This window comes from Aquarana catesbeiana, linkage group LG01, assembly GCF_042186555.1.
Source record: "Aquarana catesbeiana isolate 2022-GZ linkage group LG01, ASM4218655v1, whole genome shotgun sequence".
Lineage (NCBI taxonomy): Eukaryota > Metazoa > Chordata > Amphibia > Anura > Ranidae > Aquarana > Aquarana catesbeiana.
Genome location: NC_133324.1, coordinates 244,274,574 through 244,296,884, shown reverse-complemented (window position 1 = coordinate 244,296,884; position 22,311 = coordinate 244,274,574). Strand labels below are relative to the sequence as shown.

General features: G+C 43.7%; 1 protein-coding gene across 3 annotated transcripts in view; it reads right to left on the bottom strand.

Annotated features, from left to right (window-relative positions):
- SBNO1 (strawberry notch homolog 1) overlaps positions 1-22,311 on the bottom strand; it is an 82,865-nt gene that overhangs the window by 47,511 nt on the left and 13,043 nt on the right. For all 3 annotated transcript variants that reach the window (XM_073627185.1, XM_073627201.1, XM_073627193.1), the window contains 9 exons: positions 21,055-21,361; positions 7,360-7,460; positions 6,419-6,506; positions 4,345-4,505; positions 4,112-4,245; positions 3,126-3,216; positions 2,880-3,041; positions 2,614-2,749; positions 2,428-2,533 (listed from right to left, as the gene is read on the bottom strand). In XM_073627185.1, coding sequence (XP_073483286.1) covers positions 2,428-2,533; positions 2,614-2,749; positions 2,880-3,041; positions 3,126-3,216; positions 4,112-4,245; positions 4,345-4,505; positions 6,419-6,506; positions 7,360-7,460; positions 21,055-21,361 — 1,286 coding nt within the window. The remainder of the gene's footprint in view (positions 1-2,427; positions 2,534-2,613; positions 2,750-2,879; positions 3,042-3,125; positions 3,217-4,111; positions 4,246-4,344; positions 4,506-6,418; positions 6,507-7,359; positions 7,461-21,054; positions 21,362-22,311) is intronic.

Below are 22,311 nucleotides of genomic sequence, written 5' to 3'. Positions count from 1 at the left end.
AATTAAACCTCCTACACAAAAACAAACATCTTCCCTGAAACAAATAGAACTTTCTTTGGTGATATTTAATAACCACTGGAGTTTGCTTGTTCTATATAGAAGAAAAAATAAAAAGTGCATAAAGCTTCAGTTTTTAAAAAGCAAATGCCAGAGCAGTAAAAAAAAAAAAAAAAAAAGAAGAAATTGTCCCTTCTTGAAAAAGTAGACACCACAAGGTGATCTATGTTGCGTCACAATTTTCTGAAAGTTAAAAAAACATGCCTACATTGTGGGGGTTAAAACAGAACATGGAGCTTTGTCACTGTGCACTAGGTACATTAAACGTACAGGTCATACATAGGGGAGTCAATCAGGAGGTAAAAGAGAGGCGAATGACAGTAGTGGGCTGGGTTTTTATATTGTTGGCACTGTACTGGATTGAACTGGTGCTGGCTTAATGGTCAACAGGCTCTCTTTGCAATAGGTGTGTGAGACACTGCTACTAACTGCAGCCTTTGCTTATATTCTGCGATTGGTCAGTGATTGCATGGTATTGGAGCCACTCACTGGCTCTGTTCCTTTTTCCTGTGATCCACTGTGTCCAATTACAGCACGATGCCAGATTTGTGCACACGCACAGGAGAACAGTTCTAGGAGGATGTAAATTATGTCCCATCACAATAGGGGAGAGAACCATCCACATGTGTATAGTGGCCAGTCCCCAAGGGGTTAAAGCTATAGTCTTATGCCATGTATTGGTGCTGCTTTGTAGCACAACAGTGCAGACTTCATAGATCTCGCTGTAAATATGGACTACAGGCTACAAAGTCAGTCATCAATAGGACTGAATTTATTCAGACACAATTCTAAGCTGATCAGAAAAGCACTCAGCAGAGGTTTGTCAACACAAAGCAGGCTTTAGCAGAATTATTTCAGGGACTTAAGTCAATGAATGGGGCTTGAAAGCAAGTACAGTGCCTTGAAAAAGTATTCACACCCCTTGTGATTTTTCACATTTTGTTATGTTACAACCAAAAACGTAAATTTATTTTTTAAGGATTTTATGTGATAGACCAACACATAGTGGCACATAATTGTGAAGTAGAAGAAAAACGATAAATGGTTTTCAATTTTTTTTTTTTTTAAATAAATATGTTAAAAGTGTAGCATGCATTTGTATTCAGCCCCCTTTACTCTGATACCCCTAACTAAAAACTAGTGGAATAGCCTTCACAAATCACCTAATTAGTAAATAGAGTCCACCTGTGTGTAATTTAATCTCAGTATAAATGCAGCTGTTCTGTGAAGCTCTCAGAGGTTTGTTAGAGAACTTTAGTGAACAAACAGCATCATGAAGGCAAAGGAACACACCACAGACAGGTCAGGGATAACATTGGAGAAGTTTAAAGCAGGGTTAGGTTAAAAAAAAATATCCCAAGCTTTGAACATCTCACAGATCACTATTCTTTCCAATTTTCAAATGATGGATTGAGCATGGCACAACTGCAAACCTACCAAGATATGGCTATCCACCTAAACTGACAGGCTGGGCACTCTACAAATCTGGCCTCTATGGAAGTGTGGAAAGAAGAAAGCCATTGTTGAAAGATAGCCATAAGAAGTCCCGTTTGAAGTTTGCGAGAAGCCATATGGGACACATAGCAAACATGTGGAAGAAGGTGCCCTGGTCAGATGAGACCGAAATTGCACTTTTTGATCTAAAAGCAAAAACGCTGTGTGTGGTGGAAAACTAATACTGCACATCACTCAACACACCATCTCCACCGTGAAACATGGTGGTAGCATCATGTTGTGGGTAGGTTTCTTCAGCAGGGAAGATGGTCAAGAGTTGATGGGAAGATTTATGGAGCCAAATACAGGGCAATCTTAAATCCAATTGGCAAGATATGAAAATTGCCATTCACAGATGCTCTCCATCCAATCTGACAGCGCTTGAGCCATTTTGCAAAGAATGGGTAAAAATGTCTCTAAATGTGCAAAGCTGGTAGAGACATCCCCAAAAAGACTTGCAGCTTTAATTACAGTGAAAGGAGGTTCTACAAAGTATTGACTGAATACAAATGCACGCCACACCTTTTTAAAATTTTGTACAAATATTGAAATCAATCATTTTCCTTCCACTTCACAATTATGAGCCACTTCGTGTTGGTCCATCACATAAAATACATTTAAGTTTTTGGTTCTAACATGACAAAATGTAGAAAACTTCAAAAAAGGGGTATGAATACTTTTTCTAGGCACAACATGGTACCAAGAACTGAACATCATTTTATTCTTTTGGGTTATTTTGTCAATTGAGCGAAACAAGCATTTTTATTCAAAATTTCTTATACTGTACATACATAATCTAACGTCACATAAAACATTTGCCAACACAGAATATTAACAAAAAGGAAAAAAAATAAAATATAAAAAACACAATTCTACCTTCTTTCCACTGCCTGGATGAAGTCATTAAACTCTCTAAATGGAGTACCTTCACCCCAAATTCCTAAACGACTCATATAAGCCATATTTCTTGGTTCAGAGGCACCTGAAAGACACAACGAGCTTTTATAAAAACTAGTGGAGAGAGGTGTTAGGTTATGTTCTTACCAACATAAATGTACATACCTGTGGCACTAGCATATATAACTCTGGCTTTAGGCAGCTTGTTTTGTAGCTCCAACACTGCTAAACCAGTCTTTGTTGGTTTTGATGAACCAACTGGACACAGATTTTTAGCCTTGTGACATTCATCAAATACAATCTGTTTACAATTGAATTAAGGAAAAAAAACTGACACTGTGGCTTATTTTGTGAATTATCGCTAATGAATACAATAAAAAAGGTGGGGGTGGGGATTAAAATATGTGAAATACAGCCAATGAAAAGGATACAACACCATCAAAGTCCTCTCCACACCAATGAAGAAGCTGCTTTAAACGGGTTTTATATTTACCACCTGACTGACTTTCACCAATCAGAGAAGAGTAGGTAGCAAAAATAACACCCTTCTTCACACTTCCATTATGTTTTGATGAGATTTTGCCATATTTGAACTGTAGAGATAGAAAACAAATATAATTAATATTAGCGCAAGATCTATAAAATAATAAGTGGTTAAGGGAGTTTTTTGGACCAACCTTATTTAAAGAATGAACCTGAATGTTTTTTGCTCCAATATCTCTCAGATCTCTTTCTGCATCATACTTTAAGTCATTTGACACGCTAAACCTGCAGAAAAACAAAAACAAACAAAACATCTATAACTCTCCCCCATTAGCAACACCATATACATGACACCTTAGTCTAAGGTGCACAACAATGTGACATGGCACAAACCGGCCAACTTTCAGTCTGTGTACAGCTGTCAACAGAAGCCAGTCTAATGATTGACTTCTGTTAAACGAGCATGCTGGAACACCATTGGCTGCAAACGCCGATTAGTGTATTCTGGCAGGAAAGAGGCGTCACAATGTCAAGAATTCAACAGCACAGTGGGAGAGATTCCCACATCAATGTGTGTCGATTCAAGGATCAGTCAAGTTTTTTTTGTACAACTTGCTGGTTGAAAAAATAATAAAATAAAACTGCCTTTTGGGACTCAGCTTTAAAGTGATTGTAAAGTCTTTTGTTTTCTATTAAAATAGCAAACATGTTATACTTGCGTGCAGTGGTTTCACACGGGGCAGCCTGGATTCTCCTCTTCGCGGGTCCCTGGCTGGAGCTCCTGGCCCCTCCCCCTCCTGTTGAGTGCCCCCAGAGCAAGCAGCTTGCTATGTGGGCACCTGAGCCAAGGCTCTGTGTATCCACTCAGACACAGTAGCAGTTTGGTCTGCCTCCTATCTCTTCATGGGCTGAGTTTGATTGACAGCAGCAGGAGCCAAATTGTCCTGCTGCTGTTTCTCAGCCAATCAGGAGGGAGAGTCCCAGATGGCCAGGGCTCTCATGGACATCGCTGAATGGAGATGGGCTCAGGTAAGTATTGGGGGGGATTTGATGCTCACAGGAGGGCTTTTTATCTTAATGCACAGTATGCATGAAGATAAAAAACCTTCTGCATTTACAAACACTTTAAGGCAGGATCTAGTGAAATTATGACAAGTGGGCTATGAAATATTTCACTTACCACAGCGACCTTTTCCTACTTAGCAAATAATTTTCAAATATGATTCCAGCAATGGTTCTTCCTTTCCCAACTCCAGCACCATCACCAATTAAAAATCCAGCTCTCTCACCATTAGGAAGAAACGTTTCGTGTTGCTTTAAAAAGAGATAATGCAATGTCAGGAACAGGAAGATAAAAAAACAAAACAAAAAAGGTTTACTTTATGTCCCATTATTGCAAAGTTTGTAACTAACCTGTGCAGCGTAAGTTACAGCTTCTAACTGCAGAGCCGATAGCCAGCCATGGTCAATGGATTCCTCAGGGATAGAAGTCTGAAACCAAACATCTGGTGGTGTCACACTGGACAGAGAGCTGGTTTCTACAACAGGATCAGGATGTCGCAGCCCAACTTTAACTAATGTGTGTTGGGAAAAAATAAAAAAAAATCCTCTAAGTTTTTGGTAAGAGACCTTATACTACAAATGCCTATCCAACAGACATTATTATATTATACAGAATTTTTATAGTGCCAACAGTGTGCACAGCGCTTTACAATATAAAAAGGGAGACCGTACAAGTACAATACATTCCAATACAGAAGGAATAGGAGGGCCTTGCTCATGGTGCTTACAATCTAGAGGGAGGGGGCGGTGGTACAAAGGGTAATAAAACTGCGGAGGATGATCTGATGCAGGTGGCCCAATATGAGTAATTGCCCACCTGTTATGTGAGGTAAGGGCACTCGAAAGCAAAAATAAACCTTCCTATTCTTGACCATCAAGAAAGCTGCCATCCTAGCCTCTGATCTGCAGTTGCCATGGCACTGCACAAAATGATTAGCCCAACACCAGCCATCTGATATCTTGAGAGTTTGGTTGAGTGCCAACATAAGCACACCAGTAAGGGTAACAGTTATCATTCAAAGTATGCCTTATATGTACCTGTTTTTATAACAGTTAAAACCCAACTTCGGGCAAAAAAATAAAAATAAAGATGTTTTCCCTTGCATTGGGGCTGTGCCCACACTGCAAGGGTTAACTGCTTGTCCAAGGGAGAGTAGAAAGCCTACACTCACCCAACCCTCAGTTTTGCTGGCCAACAGTGCGATCCAGTGGCAGACTTTTCCTGATGATCTCACGTCCAGAGCAGGACTGTCTACGTTCCCCAATACTGCAAACGAGCAATTAACCCTTGCAATGCAGGCACAGCCACACTGCAAAGGAAAAACTTTTTGCCTGGAGTTGGGGGCTTTAAATTGATGCATTTAGGTCCACTTTAGACTTACAGTCACCAGTTCTCTGCTTACAGAGCACTGAGAACTGAATGATCAGTCGTTTTTGATCACTCAGCGCTTAGTCTTAGAGCAGGCAGGGGACAGATGCACACCTAGGCAAGTGTGATTTCTATATAAACAAAAAAACCCCAAAACCCATACTTCACTTCGAAATCGCACCAAAATGAATGTATGCACCACTTTTAAAAGTACCCTGCAACCAGATTGCATGGTACTAAAAACACAACAGATCACACACCCAGTGCATATTGATCGCGGTGCAGGAAATGCACACGGAACGCGTTTCCCATACCATGTTCTGGCAAGAACGAGCCCAAATACAAAGCTCAACCCAAGAACAAATAGGTGGCACCGAGTACTTTAAAAAGACCCATCATGACTGAAACAAAGGAGCTGCTACTGCTGACCTGCTAAAAATGTTAGTTGTTGTTCTGGCCGAGTGGTTTCCATACATGCAGTTACTGACCTAGAACAAGTACCCAGATCAGGGGAGTCAAAAATTCTTGTGTATGCCAACTTAGGCAATAAAATTAAACATAAACAAACAGGACTATGACTGCCAAGCAATTAGTATTTTTAAAAGCTGTGTTCAGCAACCACAGTCTCTATATTTCTCAAACAACTTTTTTTTTTTCTTGCAGCCTCTGTGGCTTGCTTGTAGCGCAGGAACCCAACAATTTGAGGGTTCATTCAAGGTGTCACCGGCCTTCCTATTCAAAGAGGTTTGTAATTTAAGGCTATCTGAAAAGTTACAGTATGTAAAACAGTTTTCATATTATTTTCAAAAGGTTAATTAGGTGATGTTTGGAGTTGTCTTACAGACTGATTAAAATATACATGCAAATATATACAGGCAGCAGTACACATGGGATTACATTTTTAGTCTGTTTATATCCTGCTTTACTCTTTACTAGAAAGCCAAGCCAAGGGTTGAACAAGATAAGAGAAAAACACAAAACTATTTTGTCAATTGAAAAGTTATATAAAACTATTTAGGCAGTATGAAGATCTACTAACTAGGAATAACAACATACGTTTTATTGGCATGTATTCTGCATAGGTCTCCGCATGTCCCATTTCGTCTTCATCTTCTTCCTCTGGTTCATCCTCCTCTTTAACTTTCTGCAAACAGTGTACACAAAAAAATGTAAAAGTACCAAAGATTTGGTTAACAATGTATTAAACTATGTATGAAACTGAATACATATTAAGTGTTATTTTTCTATAACTTTATGCAAAATGAAACTAAATTAAATGCATACAATTATCAGAAAAATAGACAAGGGAGATATAGCCAAAAAAACCCCCTGTACATTTAAGATGGGTATACACTCCCCTAGAGAATTGTAAATGAAAATTCTCAGAACACTCTAATGTCATTCGACAGTAGTTCAAGATTGTGTTTGCTTTAGGCCCCTTTCACACTTGTGCGACTTGGGGCTGCAAAGTCACATGACAAGTCACACCCCATGATTTCCAATGTGTACCGTTCACATCTGTTAAACATCCAGTCTCTGGCACTACCTTTGGTCTGATTTTGATGCGACTTGAGGTCCATAGACATCAAAATTACACAAGCATTGCTTCAAGTCACGGCAAAGTCACGGCAAAGTCACGGCAAAGTCACGCGACTTTCAGGTCGTAAAAGTGTGAAAGGGGCCTTAATCAATTTTGGAATGAATGGACTATACCAAACAAAAACCACATATACGGTTAGAAATTCTTTCAAGAATAAATTTTTCATACTGCAATGTGGTCAAGAACATCAATTTGACCCCACTAATAATTAGAAAAACGAACAAAAGTTTTTACAACATTCTTACAATGAAAAGTGTTAAATTAAAAAAAAAAAAAAAATAATAAAAAAAAAAAAAAGTTTAAGAGTCCAAATGCCTATAAGCAGGGTTCATATCCCAGAAGTCTTGTGCATCCAAAAACAACAATGAAAACAGGTTTACAATGTCACTTAACTTACATTAGTTGGTGAAAAACTTCTCATCTTAATGTCATCATTGATCCAAATTCTTGTCACTTCCTTATTAGTAATATCTTTTTTTGCACCATTGAGAAGATCAGCTGTAAACACAATGTCAAATTGAAATATAAAAGAAGCAGGGGGAAATAAAAGTAAAGTTTTGAAGAAGCAGTAACCTAATCTTTTAATTTTCCCGAAAATATAATGTGTTTTAGTTGCTTGCATCTATCCCTTCCATGCATAGGTTTAAACTTCACAGTTGAAGACAAAAAGCTGATTAAAATGGCCCGTGGGACCATTTCTCAAAGCAGCCAGCCATGCTTTCAGTTGGCACAAAAAGGTGAGGCGTGAACCAGCATATATTCAAGTGATCTGCTTCCATGCCTACCCATCTAAAATAATATTTTTTATATGAGGAAGGGGAGAGATGACAACACTACAGAGAAAGCCAATGTTCACCAAGAAAATCCGTGAATAAATACCCATCTAGAGGTTGTGCAAAAACAAAAAACAAAAAAACAAACAAAAAAAAAAAAAAAAGCGAACACAAAACCTACACCCAAACTAAAAAAGAAAAAAAAAAAATTTACCTGGTTTGGTGGCACTTACCACCTTTGGAGAAAATATTACAATTTCTGAAACAAACAATGTATTTTTCAATGCTGCGAAAACAATGTGGTTCCAGCAAGCATACGCACATAGTACAAGGTATGATAACCACACAAGATATACATTTTACTATTGCACAAAAAAAAAAAATTTGTGGGTCGCGCCCCCCCCCCCCCATTGGCTCAATTACTTTGACAGAAACAGGAGCCAATGAAGCCCACTGCTGCTGTGAAGGAATGAATGTACATAATGCTAATCATTAAAAAAAACATTTTCTTATGTGTATACACGTTTCTATGCAACTCCTTACTTATTATATAGTAAACAGCTCAGCTCTGCTTTGGAACTAAGATGGCGACTACCCCCTACTGCCCCCACATTGGAGGTATGAGGAAGTGAAGAGAGAACAAGCTTCAAGCATCAAGTTTCTGTATTTCAGCCAATAAGATGTGCCTTGTAGACTGCTGACCACATTTACATAGTAGTGAAGTATAACTCTATTCTTTGTGTATAAAACATTGGGCACCACCCTGCAATAAACAGAGATGTGGAAGTAATCGAGCTGAACAGGTGTCAGAGTGGTTGCTTCCGGCGTGCACGCATAGCTTCACTTTATAATTAGGACCAGCAGCAGATACCAAATTTGAACCCGATTGAGGTTTTGAACCATCACAATTGGCACCCAGAGCGTGGGGCTCCAGGCTTCGACCGAAGGGAGACCGCGATTGAGGGACAGAGTGGCTGGCCGAGACAGACCAAGGGGGTCTGCGCAACCCTAACAGTACGGTAAGCATATTTATCCTTACCACTGTACGACTTGTTTCTGACTGGTCTGGCCACCGGTCTTGTTGGCTCCCTGAGAATGTTCAGAGGCAGGTAACCTTTATTCCTCGCCTGGGGCTGTTTTAATGAACCTGCCACTGGATCTCTGCTGACTGTGTATTTGTGTAGTGTCTGTCATCCTGAAGGATTGCGACTCAGCAGACCGAAAGTAAGTACAGTTGCAATTGAATGTCCTGACTCAGGTGAGCTGTTAGCCCCTGAGAAGATGGAACCTTGCAACAAGCGTTTACGGACGCTGACTCGGGGTTGACAGTGTGAGAGACCCCTGAGGGTTTAGCTCAGCTGCTGAAGCTAAACAGTACAAAGGGTGGCAGGTGTAATGTCCTGTCCCGAGTGCATTTGTGGATTACAGTTTGCCATACACGAGAGGGGTTGGGGACTGGTGAAGGTGAGGGAAGGTGGCTACTCGAAGGATCAGTTGGGCCACAAGCCGCTGCTCCCCACCACCCCTGACGTGCTTGTTCTGAGATTAAACGTACATTACCCGGTGAAACAGGGGTTTGGGCAGACCCTCGAAGAGATAGAACAGAGAGCCACGCAGGAGGGTTATCAAGCTATTAGTTGTCCGTACTCCCCCCCCCCAAGCCATCAGCCGAGACTGCAGGGAAAGGGAAGGAACAGAATAGGGCGACATAGCTTGGGGGGGGGGGGGTCAGAAGATAATCAAGCCGGAGAAGAGAATGATAGCATGTGATATTGTGAGGAGAGGAGAGAAGGTGCTGAAGTAGTTAATAGGTTAGGTTGTCCTAAGTAGCGAAAGTTTGTGATTTTAAAGACGGTGCTGGCAGACTGCAGCCGGAGGCATGGCATATACTAATAAGGGAACAGAGAGGAATTCTGTGTGATAACGCTTCCTGGATGTGGCAGAAGCTTGGTACAGAACGGCAAAGGCATTGCACAAAGAGGGTTGGAGAGAGGAGGAAATCAAGAAAGATGGCGATTGTATTACGTATGTGTACCACAAAGTTGATAATGTGTTTGAACCACCACCCTATGACACCACCGTGACAACTTCCTGTGGCAGCCATCTTAGTGCACCCAGGCCTTCACTTCCTGCCCAGCGCACTTCCTGCAGGCGGCCACCTTGGTACACCCGGAAGGCCCAACCATGGCCTATACCCAGTTCTCCCTGTTCTAAACCAGGATGGTTCCTACCACACATCTGTCTTCCCCAATACGGAAGCCCCACATTCACAGGCCGAATAAAAGACCAACAGCAGGCAGCAAGGCCACCCGCTGATTTAACCACCAATCCAGCTCCGGACTCACAGTTCCGAGAGGATCTCAAACGTATGCTGACAACTGTAAGGAACAAGGGAACAGTGCCCCCTCTCAGCCCCCGCCCCAACACCAGTCTCGATTACCAGAAGGGGCACCGGTGATGTATGTCGCTTTTACCCCATCACAAGCAGCGGCCTTAGTGACAAGTCTGCCTGACCCAGAGAGACAGCCAATGCCCTTCTACCGCAGGATAGTGCAGATACAAGAAACTTACTTAGCTGCCTGGAGAGACTTGATCAGCCTATGCCAAATTAAAGCAGGACATGTCTTTTGGCCGGTCATACAGGCAGCCTTCAAGTGCCACTTCCTATACCTCAGGCGTGGAGTTCTGTGCCCAACTCCGTGACTAGACAAAGGAGAAATTGGCGATCAGACGACCACAATCCAAGATATTGGCCAAGATAAAAGGGGAGTCTGTGGAAAAGTATCATGCTAGACTCATACAGGCCTTTGATGATCTGGGTTTCTCCCACTATGAAAAGGCACGCGCGCACACACACGTTATCTGCTTTTGTCTCAGGGCTCAGAGAGGAGATCAGAAAAAGCCTGATGGTGGCCCGCCCTGATTACCGCTCAATGAAAATGTCAGATTTACTGTTGGTGGCCAGAGGGATAGAAAACCTAAAAGGGAAAAAAACAACGCCCCACATGGTAACCCATGACGAAGATCCCATCTACACTCGTCCACCACCATTGCCCAATACCAGGGAAAGGATCACCTGTTACAACTGTGGGAAACGGGGTCACTTCAGAAGAGAATGCAGAGCCCCAAGACATCCCAGACAAGACAGGGATCTCCGCGAAGGGCAACGTGGACATCAACCCCCGCACCCCAACTCTCGCTAGGAAATGGGCAAACCCGTGTCACCCCTTATGGCAGTGTCCTCAAATGGGACCCCTAGCAAAGGTCACGTTACCTATACAAGGAAAACCTACCTTTCCCATTGACACAGGTGCAGCCAGAAGCGTGTTGAGGACCTGCCCGATTATTTCCTTCCTTTCCACTATTGAGGTTTCCTGCGTGGGAGTGGATGGGGTGCCCCGCTCCAGTCCACTTACTGAGCCACTCCAAGTGGGGACATTTCCTGATTTGCTTGCCAGATTTGTGGTGTCCTCTACATGTCCCTTGAATCTGCTAGGAGCTGATGTGCTGTCCAGACTACAGGCTTCAATCATCTTCACGCCTGAAGGGGGGGGGGGATGGGGGGGTGAAGCTACATACTCCCCTATCCTTCGAAGGCTCATCTACTTTGTGTGCTCTGCCTCCGATGATGACACTTCATGAAGCAATAACTCCAAGTTCAATACCACAGGAAGTACTTGACAGAATCCCTGCGTGCCTATGGTCCACAGGCCTGGAAGACATCAGTCACTTAAAAGTGCCACCAGTTTCAGTCAAGCTCAAAGAGGGCGCATCATTGCCCCGGAAACCACAATACCCACTTAAGTTGGCACAATCAGTAGCTATTTCAAAACATGTAGCTGTTTTGGTCCAGAATGGGGCCTTGATCCCATGTACCTCACCGTGTAATACACCTCTTTTTCCTGTCAAGAAGAAAACACCTAAGGGAGAACCTGACAGATACAGGATGGTGCAGGATCTGCGAGTAATTAACGAAGTCACAGTGTTGGACACCCCAACTGTGCCAAATCCACACACCTTATTATCAGGTGTACCTCCAACGGCTGAGTACTTCACTGTGGTGGACCTGACAAATGCATTCTACAGTGTACCCCTGCATCCTTCCTGCAGGTACCTCTTCGCTTTCTCCCACGAAGGACAACAGTACACCTGGGCAGTTATGCCACAAGGGGCGCAAAATTCTCAGAGCCAGTTTGCCAAAGCCATAGCCCCCATACTTGATACATGGCAAAAAACACCCTGCAGTGACTCTCCTCATATATGTGGACGATCTCCTCTGTGCAGATGACCAACACGCTGCAGAAGAAAATTCAGAAAGTCTACTATGCTACCTTGAGGAACAAGGCTGTAAAGCCTCCAAAGACAAAATGTAGTGGTGTACCAAGATAGTGACCTTTTTGGGCCACTGCATTTCCAAGGGCGCAAGACATCTCACATCGGACCGAGTAGCTGCAATCCAGGATATTCCCAAAACAAAAGCAGCTAAACAACTGCATGCCTTTCTTGGACTCATATCTTACTGCAGGGCGTGGATCCCGGATGCATCAATCCTTATGTAACCACTGTATGATCCCCTCAAGTCTGTTATTTACCCTGTCAAGTGAGGCCCTGGACAATTTTATTCTGCTGAAGCAAGCATTATCCACCGCTCCTGCTTTGGGCCTTCCAGATTATGGGAAACCCTTCAAACGGTTTGTGTCGGAACGGAAAGGCCACGCCACAGGGGTCCTAGCCCAAGAACATGGAGGACAGACTAGACCCATTGGGTACTATTCTTGCTACTTGGACCCCATGATTAGAGGTGGCCCTTTCTGTTTAAGAGCTGTCTTTGCTGCCCAAGCTCTGCTGGACAAAACTTCAGATCTCATTTTAGCACATCCCCGGCTTCTTCTGGCACCGCATGATATTGCTGCCATCCTAAATCAGGTGCAACCCAAACACCTGTCCACGGCCAGACATCTACGTTTGCACATCTCCCTACTTCTTCCTGACAATGTGACCTTCCAAAAGGTGTTTTACTCTCAACCCGGCCACCCTTCTGCCATTTTTCGAGTGGGGACAAGAATGAGAAGGTAAAGGAGGAGACCCCTGTACTACTCCACATGACTGCCTTAAAATGATGTGCATGGAAACCACACATTTCCCTACAGCAAGTGAAATTCCTCTGGAAAACCCTGACTATACACTTTTTGTGGATGGCTCCAGATATGCAGATGAAGGAGGCAAGTACCACACAGGTTATGCTGTGACCTCCGAATCTGAAATCCTACAGGCAGCAGCATTACCACCAACTGTATCTGCTCAGGAAGCAGAGCTCCAAGCCCACACTAAAGCGTGCAAGATAGCTGAAGGTAAAGGAGCCAACATCTGCACAGACTCAAGGTACGCCCTTGGAGTAGCTCATGCCTTCGGTATCATCTGGAGGGTCAGAGGGTTTCTGACAGCGGCCGAAACACCGGTGAAACACAGCCCAGCCATCATGGATTTAATGGATGCACTACTCCTGCCTGACCAAGTGGCTGTCTTGACGGTTAAAGCACACGGCAAACTAAATTCTCAAGAAGCCAGAGGGAACCACTTGGCGGATATAAAACTGCTAAACAAGCGAAAAACAGCCAAAGTGGCCAAAGAGGAGAGTGGATCCTCAGTGCAAATGCTTTTGGCAGTGCATGTGCCATCTGACCAGCAATACCTAGCCTCTATGCAAGGGGCTGCTCACACAGAAGAATAGTTGGAATGGATCGATAAAGGAGCAGACCACGATGGAGATCTGCATTTGATGAAAGGGAAAACTTGTTTACCAAGATATATGTATCCAGCAGTTTTCCAATGGGCGAATGGACCTGCGCATCTCTCGAAGAACTTAATGAATTCACTGATCAGCAAATACTACTGGGCCCCAGGGATAACCACCTTAACCAGAAATGACTGCGCCCCATGTGCAGTATGTGCAAAATGCAATCCGGGGAGAACAGAAAAGACACCACAGCAGCATTTGGCGAAAACCCTCTGTCCGTTCCAGAGGATACAGATTGATGATATACAGGTGCCAAGAAGTGGCCGATATGAATATGCCCTAGTAGTGGTGGACATGTTCTCCTGCTGGCCAGAAGCATATGCCGTTACAAACATGACAGCTAAGACCACGGCTAAGAAACTACTGAGTGAGATAGTATGTAGATTTGGGGTCCCAGAGGTGATACAGAGCGATCAGGGCCCAGCCTTCACAGCAACCCTTACAAAAGAGATTTGGGCAGCACTAGGGGTTCAGTTGGCTCTACACACCCCATACCACCCTCAAAGTAGCAGGAAGCTAGAAAGGATGAATGGGACTCTAAAAAACAGGATGTTAAAGATGGCCCAAGAGACTAACATGAGTTGGCCAGACAGTTTGCCCATTGCCCTGTTCAGTGTCAGACCCCCCCCCCCCCCGGGGGGAAACATGCCCTATCCCCTTATGAAATTTTGTTTGGTTCAACCCCCAGACTTGGCTGTTACTTCCCACTGCAGTTGCAATCTGAAAACTGACAGTTTTTATTGAGTTTACATTTTTTCCAACATAAAAAGACAAACAGAAAAAAGAAAAGTCTTGCTATGTGATAAGTGGTATACATCAAGCGGGCTATTCATACACATTGTCACCTGTATAGAAACAAGGTTGAGGCATGTATAACAGGAGGGGAACAAAAGAAAAAAGAAAAAAACATTGCATATCCGCAAATAAACAATGGAGTATGAGTCAATGACTCTGTGCTACCACTTATTTCAAACTTGCTCAAATGCGCATCTGTAGCAAGAGGGAGGAGAGAAAAAAAAAAAAAAAAGAAAGGAGTAGAGAGGTTAGGTATAGTCAAGAGGGCTAAGAAGGGTGGAGATAAGGAAAGAAGAGGGGGTTAGAGGTATATAAGGAGGTAAGAGAGAAGAGGACACCCACCCTGAGCCTCCGCGCTGTCTGGGGGAATCCACCCCAAGTTCATCTGGGTTTGGGAGCTTCTAGCATATCCCACAACTCGGTTATGTTTGTCAAGAGTATTGTTTAGGGATGCTGTCAAATATTCCATTCGTTTAACGTCCCTAATCCTGGTGTGCAATTCAAACAGAGAGGGGGGTTCCCTCTTTTTCCATTTCAGGGCTATCAGGCATCGCCCGGCCGTTAGCACTTGAGCCAGGAGTTTTTTGGAGGTTTTAGAGAAGGAAGGAGGGGGGAGGCCTAAAAGGAACAGTTTAGGGTCAAGTGGCACCCATGAGTCAAAGATGGATTGGAGAAGAGATTGTACCATCTGCCAATAAGGGGTAATCAGTGGGCAGGTCCAGTAGATATGATACAGCGTCCCCACCTCTTCGTGACAATGCCAGCAACTGCGACCAGCAGAGGGGTATATAGAATGGAGCAGGTCGGGGGGTTGGTACCAGTGAAGTAAGATCTTGTATTGATTCTCTTTGTATAAAGTACATATAGAGCTCTTAGAGGCCTGTGACCAGATGAGCTGCCATGTCTTCAATGGTATGACCTCACCCAGGACCTGCTCCCATTTGCTCATATAGGTATGCAGAGGTCCTGTTGGTGACATATCTGTAACCAGGAGTTGGTAGGTGCGCGACTAGGAGATGTCGGGTACCATTGGTGATAGGTAGGGTAGAGGAGGTAGCAAACTGAGTCTTGACTAGGGTCGAGGGAGAAGAGTATAGACTGGTGATGGCTTGAAGGAAGGGGCCCTTTATACCGGTTCGTCGAAGGGTAGCAAAGAGGAAGGGCCAGCCCAGCCTATCGAAGGCCTTTTCCACATCTAGGCTTAAAAGCAATGCCTCAGACCTGTTCCTGTTTGCTACTTCCACGAGGTTGATATACCAGGAGAGTTTATTCCCCAGCCTGATGAATGGTGATAAACCCCACTTGAACTTTGTGTATCAGTAAAGGCATGAAGTTATTTAACCCGTTTGCCAGTAGTTTAGTAAAAAATTTTAGGTCTGTATTCAGGAGAGCAATTGGCCTGTAGTTAGAGCACAGTGTATGGTCCTTTCCTGGCTTGGGGATCATTGTAAGGAAAGAGGTCTGCATATCTCTCAGAATGGGTGTATTGACCATGAAGGAGTTGAACAGCAGAGTGATATGACTGAGGAGAAGCGGCAGGAAAGTTTTATAGTAGAGGTATGGCAGACCGTTAGGCCCCAAAGCTTTGTTATTCGGGAGGGATTTAATAGTGTCAGCCACTTCCTCTCCCGAAATAGGAGAGTTAAGGCTGGCCAGGGCAGAGAGGTCACAATCTGCTAAATAGGAGTAGATGGCTTGGGCTAGAGTAGGAGAGGGGGGGTTATGTGGAACACTCGGGTCATTATATAAAGTAGAATAGTAGTCATGAAAGAGTTGGGCGATTTTAGAGGGATGGGATTGAAGGGTGTCGTTCGCGTCTTTAATATAGGTGGGTGAGGTGGTGGCTGTCCATTCGTGGAGTGCAGTTACAATCTGATGTGTTACCTAGCTATGTCACATGTTTGTCTAGGGAATTAACCAATATCCATTCTCAATTGTTTTCCTCCATTCCAGATCCAGAGAGACTCGGGAACCCACAGTTTTCAGCCAGAAGACTGGGTGTTAGTAAAGAAATTCACAAGGAAAAATTCCCTTGATCCAAGATATGATGGACCATTCCAGGTGCTGCTGACCACAGCTACATCAGTCAAGCTAGAAGGGAAAAGCACCTGGATACATGCCTCCCAATGCAAGAAAGTTCCATCTTCTAAAGACAAGACTCTCTTCTGCACCACAATGATCGTGTTGTATATCCTTTTTCTAATAAGTTTGGTAAAAGCTCAGCAGATGGTTATCACCAAAACAGGTACTCAACAGGCGGCCATCACCAAGATGAATGGCATCACCACATTTTGGTACAATTCATCCAACACACAATGGTTGCATTTACCTTTGATTTCTGTAGTATATTACCCAGATATTGCAACAGGTATAGACCAGGTTGGGCACAGTGGGCTTGCATGACACCCATTCCTGATCAGATATACATATGTATAACGGATGATTATTGGTGACAAAACTGACTATTGGGAATCAGTGGGATGGAATACCCGGAGCAGGCTGGTGGTATCAACCATAGAGCGCCTTAAATAGGAAAGATCACATGGGGAAGTCCCTCATTAAGCGTAGGTCCATCTGGATGTCAGGATGCAGTGATGACGGAGAAAGCCTTGTTTTAAACATTGAGAATTCCACCCCTGGTGACGCAGGACTTTACTGGTTAGGCAGGTACCCATCAAAGGGTGTTCCTATAGCAAGATTTTATCTAAAAGACTTGTATAACATATCAAAACCAATGACAAATCCCCTTAAACCTTCCACCACTGCTATAAAAGACATGATAGCAATGGCAAACCCAACCTTTGAAGAGACAATGGCAGCTGAAACCGGGTTCTCTGACACTAATCTGTGGCTTGAGCGGATGAGATTCAGTGCAAATCAACATAACAGAAGTAACTGCTATGTTTGTGGTAGTGCCAGGCCACATTTAGGGACAGTCCCTCTCCAGATCCCACAAGACAGTCAGGAATGTTTCCTCAGCCCCTTCACTAATACATCCACCAATTGTATGCTGTATTCTACCTTTCGTAAAGAAGTTAATGAGCAAGGCTGTAGATAACAGCACACCTACATTTCTCCACCAAGAAGGGGAGGACCCCCTTATGATGGAAGAGGACAAACCCTTCACCCCTCTACAGTCACTCCCTGTCCATAATCTCACAATCCTATAGGGATAGATAGCACCTGACTACCTTTCTCTAGCTGTATTGAGGGGGGTAGTGAACTAGTTGCTGCCTGTCTCTATATACAGCCTAAAAGAGTTGCTGAAGAGAATGGGCCAGGTGAGGATGACCTTTAGATGAGTGACAGAAAAGAGAAAATAAAATAGCCATTTTAGGGGGGACTGTGAAGGAATGTAATGTACATAATGATAATCATAAAAATGCCTATTTTCTTATGTGTATACATGTTTCTATGCAACTCCTTTATTATATAGTAAACAGCTCAGCTCTGCTTTGGAACTAAGATGGCGACTACCGCCTACTGTCCCCGCATTGGAGGTATGAGGAAGTGAAGAGACAACAAGCTTCAAGCAATAATTTTCTGTATTTCAGCCAATAAGATGTGCCTTGTAGACTGCTGACACGGAAATATTATACCTCAAATTAACTTTTTTTTGGCTAGAGCTCCATACACGTTATGCCCAATAATGTGTACTCTATTACCTGCAGGCTAAATCACCCCTGCAGTGCTGCCTAAAAGCCACCAGATACATTCTTGAGCAGCTGTCTTCCCACACGGTTAACTGCAGCCTCTGCTACCATGAAAAGTTAGACCACTCACCCATCCCCTTCTGGCTTCTTAGCTACCCACAGAACTTGTATTACAAAACTCACAATATACTCTGTTCTGTAAATGGGCTGTGGAATCCAGTCAGTCAACTGCTCCATAACCCATTCACAGAACGTGATACACTGCAGGAGTTAAAGTTTTACCTTTAGTTACACCTTAACCACTTAACATCCAAGGATGTATGGGTGCAACTTAGGGACGTAAGTGTTTATACCAGGATCATGATATCACACCATGATCCTAGTATCAAAATTTGCAGCCGGAGATGGGTTTTACTTTGGAAGTGATCTGAGAGGCTCTACAGCCACCAAATCAATTTAACACGTGACACACGCCATGCGTGCGGCGCTCTCTCTAGCTACGTTACACTGGCTGTGTCAATCCATCTGCGGTAAGCGAGGGGGATCCCTGACGCCCATGCCTAGTGACGTGTCACCTGGGCAACGGCGCCACCCCCTCCTTTCTCACGCTACGTGGCGTTAGGCGGGGTTGGACGTGTGAGCCCCTATATTGGCCCCACTTGAGACGGTCTGTCCACGCTGCTGGCTCACCTTTCTTTGGTTAGCATCCTGTGAATGCACATCCTGTTGACTCCTAGCCCATTATCAGGTATACAAGGTAGTTACATTGATCTACTTGTACTTTTCTGATCTTACTCAAGCACAGAAACAGTTTTTTCGGCAACTTCATATATATATTTACATTTATAATTTTTAGAAACCACTCAAGATTTTTTGTTAGCCACCATTTGCCATTGGTGCAGATGAGCCACCGGTGTTTGGAGAGTCCTTCTCAGGCTGCGGGACAAAGTTGGCAGGCCCGCTTGTGCCATACCCTGCCACAGCTCCCGGACAGGACACCCTTAGGGGAGCCTCCAGCTCTCAAGATCGCATCTCCACATGGTGGTTGTGAGTACTACCCAGAGTATATTTTTCCCCACACTACATCTTTCCACTTGGTGTACTCTTCCCCTTAAGGCAATTGATTTAGACATTTTTTATGGTCTTTTTTTCAGATCAAAGACATTGCCGCTCCTGATGAGTGGATTAACACACTCCACGAAACACGTAGAGCCGTAGTACATGCAATGCCTAAACCGTTTAACTGTTTACACGTATTTTTTATTTGTATGGATATGTGCAATGCTATCAGCAATTTCAAGCAAATAGGGAGTTGCTCAGTTGATGTAGCATAAGGGTCTACATACTGTCATGTTTACTCATGTTCCTATAAGTCAGTGGTTCTCAACCTGGGGGTCGATTGCCGATTCTCCAGGGGGTCGTGAATGCTGGCCGAGACGGACGCGAAGTTACTGCCGGAGTCCGTCCGTCTCGGCCAGCAAGATGTCACTTCCTGGAGAGGAGGGACTGTACGGAAGTGACGTTCCGTCGCCACCATCTTGGCACTCTCGTCCGCAGTAAGGCTTAGACTTAAAGGTCGGCAAGCGGACATCTTTTTACACCCACCGAAGTCCGCTTGCTGCGGATGAGTGTACCAAGAGGGAGGCAACGAAACATCACTTGCTGAAGAAGAACACCTGTGACTTCTGGTAAGTCAGACACACAGGAAAAGCTGACAAGACAACATTTTTTTTATTATGAGAGAGATTAGATAGATAGATATCCCAGTTGGTTCCTCAAAAGTGGTTATTCCGTGCCAGTGCTAGATATACAAAGTGTATAGCACCCAAACATGTATCTAGCACTGGCACGGAATAACCACTTTTGAGGAACCAACCGGAACGTTTATATATAAATCAGTGAGGGGCGCAAAAAAAAAAAAAAAAAAAAAAAAACAGAAAAAAAAAAAAAAAACCCCATTAAAAACGCCACAACTGTGCCATCAAATGCAGCCACTGTGCCCGCAAACGCTGCCACTGTGCCATCAAACACAGGAACTGTGCCCTTTAATTGTTGCCACTGTGCCAAATGCAGCCACTGTGCCCATCAATTGTCGCCACTGTGCAGCCACTGTGCCCGCAAACGCAGCCACTGTGCCCGCAAACGCAGCCACTGTGCCCATCAATTGTCGTCGCCACTGTGCCCAGCAAACGCGACCAATGAAAATAATTTTACTGTTAGGGGTCCCCACAACTTGGGAAATTTTATCAAGGGGTCACGGCACTAGAAAGGTTGAGAATCCCTGCTATAAGTATATATATGAATTTTGCTGTTTTATCATGTATTTCACTGTATGAATTTTTAATCATGATTTACATGTCTCATTTAAAGTCCCGCCATGTTCTCCCCTTTTTCATAAAACCGGGATGGAGACATCCGCGTCATTTAAAGTCCCAATTTTCCCCTTTCTTCGCCTGCAGATCAATTTAACAGAGTGTGGTGTGGTATGCCCCCCTCCCCCTGTGCCACCACCATTTCTGTGATCTTTGGTGTGATCGGGGAGCCCAGGACCACTGCATCCTGTGTGGCCAGCTGCATACCAAGATAATAACCAAGGCCTTGCTGCAATGGTCATTACCTTGCCCATAAGGGAGACTAGGATCTTAAAGAGGTTGTAAACCCTCATGTTTTTTCACTTTAATGCATTCCATGCATTAAGGTGAAAAAAAACTTGTCACTGACCAACCCCCCAGCGCCCCCGTTTTACTCATCCGAGTCCTGTATTGATTGGATAGATTGACAGAAGCGGGAGCCAATGGCTGCGCTACTGTCAAACATATCCAATGACGTGGGCGCCGGGGCCGAGACTTATACAATGCGGGGGGGGAGCTACCAGCGCCGCCGGGGGACCCCAGTAGTTGAGGATCGGGGCCACTCTGTGTAAAACTAACAGCACAGTGGAGGCAAGTATGACATGTTAAAAAAAAAAAAAAAAAAAAAAAAAAAAACACACACACCACGAAGCCTTACAATCACTTTAACTTATTAACATACAAGAAATTCAAACAAAGTAAAACTACAAGACAGATACTTACTTGCTGCTGTTGCAACTGGCTGTGCAATGTTTGCAGGTGGTTTCAGTTTCATTAATTTATTTAGACTGCTATTTTTTAGTAGATCCTTCAACTGAATTTGTTCTTTTGTTGGTGCAGTAGTCACAGTGGCCTGCACTACAGGGGCAGCTGTGGAGGGCCTTGTTGTAGCACTTGTTTGAAGGATTTTTGTTACTGTAATAGTCTGTCGGGTGGTAGTAACAGGAGGCGTCTTTGCCATCACTATTGTGTTGCCAAGCGTTGGCAACTGGTTAATCTGATTCAGAACAAATGTTGTTGTTGATGGAGGCTGAAAAATAAACAAACCTTTTTTAAAAAAGTTTTGTCTTTAAAGTTTGTAACATTACAAAACAACCTGACAAAATTAAATTTAGATTAATTGTTCATGTTTTCAAACATCTGGAAACACAAAGACAACTAGGCATTTCATGCACTCTAACAAAAGATCTTTCCCCATCATAATAGTCCCTATTATGGACTATTCCAGAGCTAGGCAACCTTGGCCCGCCAGCTGTGGTGAAACTACAAATCCCATCATGCCTCTGACTCTAGGAGTCATGCCTGCGATTGACAGGGTCTTGCAATGTCTCATGGGACTTGTAGTTTCACCACAGCTGGAGGGTCGTGGCTGCCTACCTCTGGACTATGGCTTATTCAAACAGCAATGCATACACTGCAGCGGATGCAGTTCCCAAATGGAATTCATATTTCTTTCATTTATTAACTGCACAGAAAAATCTAATTGGCTGCAATAGATTATAGCTCTACACACCATTTTACAAAATAACCAAGCATGTTTCCAGGCTATCAAGAAAACATGAGAAATTAAAATGATCAAAAAACACCACCCCACCTACAACTGAAGTGGCTAAAGGTTAATTACAGTGCTGTAGTGCAGCATTCAAAAATGCATCAATCCTGCACCAAGGGAAAGCAATACAGACAGCTGGGACTCACAAATGTCCTTAACACAGGCTGGTTTCCCACAATCTTGCTGAACAGAATAACCTTTCAGTAATGGTCAACTGTGCCATACACTGTAAAGACTAAAAGGGAGGGGCCAGACATGCACATGATTTGACTTCCACCAGGAATTAACATACACAGCATCAGGTGACCATTTGGCTAGATGTACGCACATTAAAATCATGTTGGTAGCACAAGTTGCACATGGGAGGAATTCCCATTAATTTATAATGAGTCTCCAATACACATTTGCACAGTAAACAACATACCTGG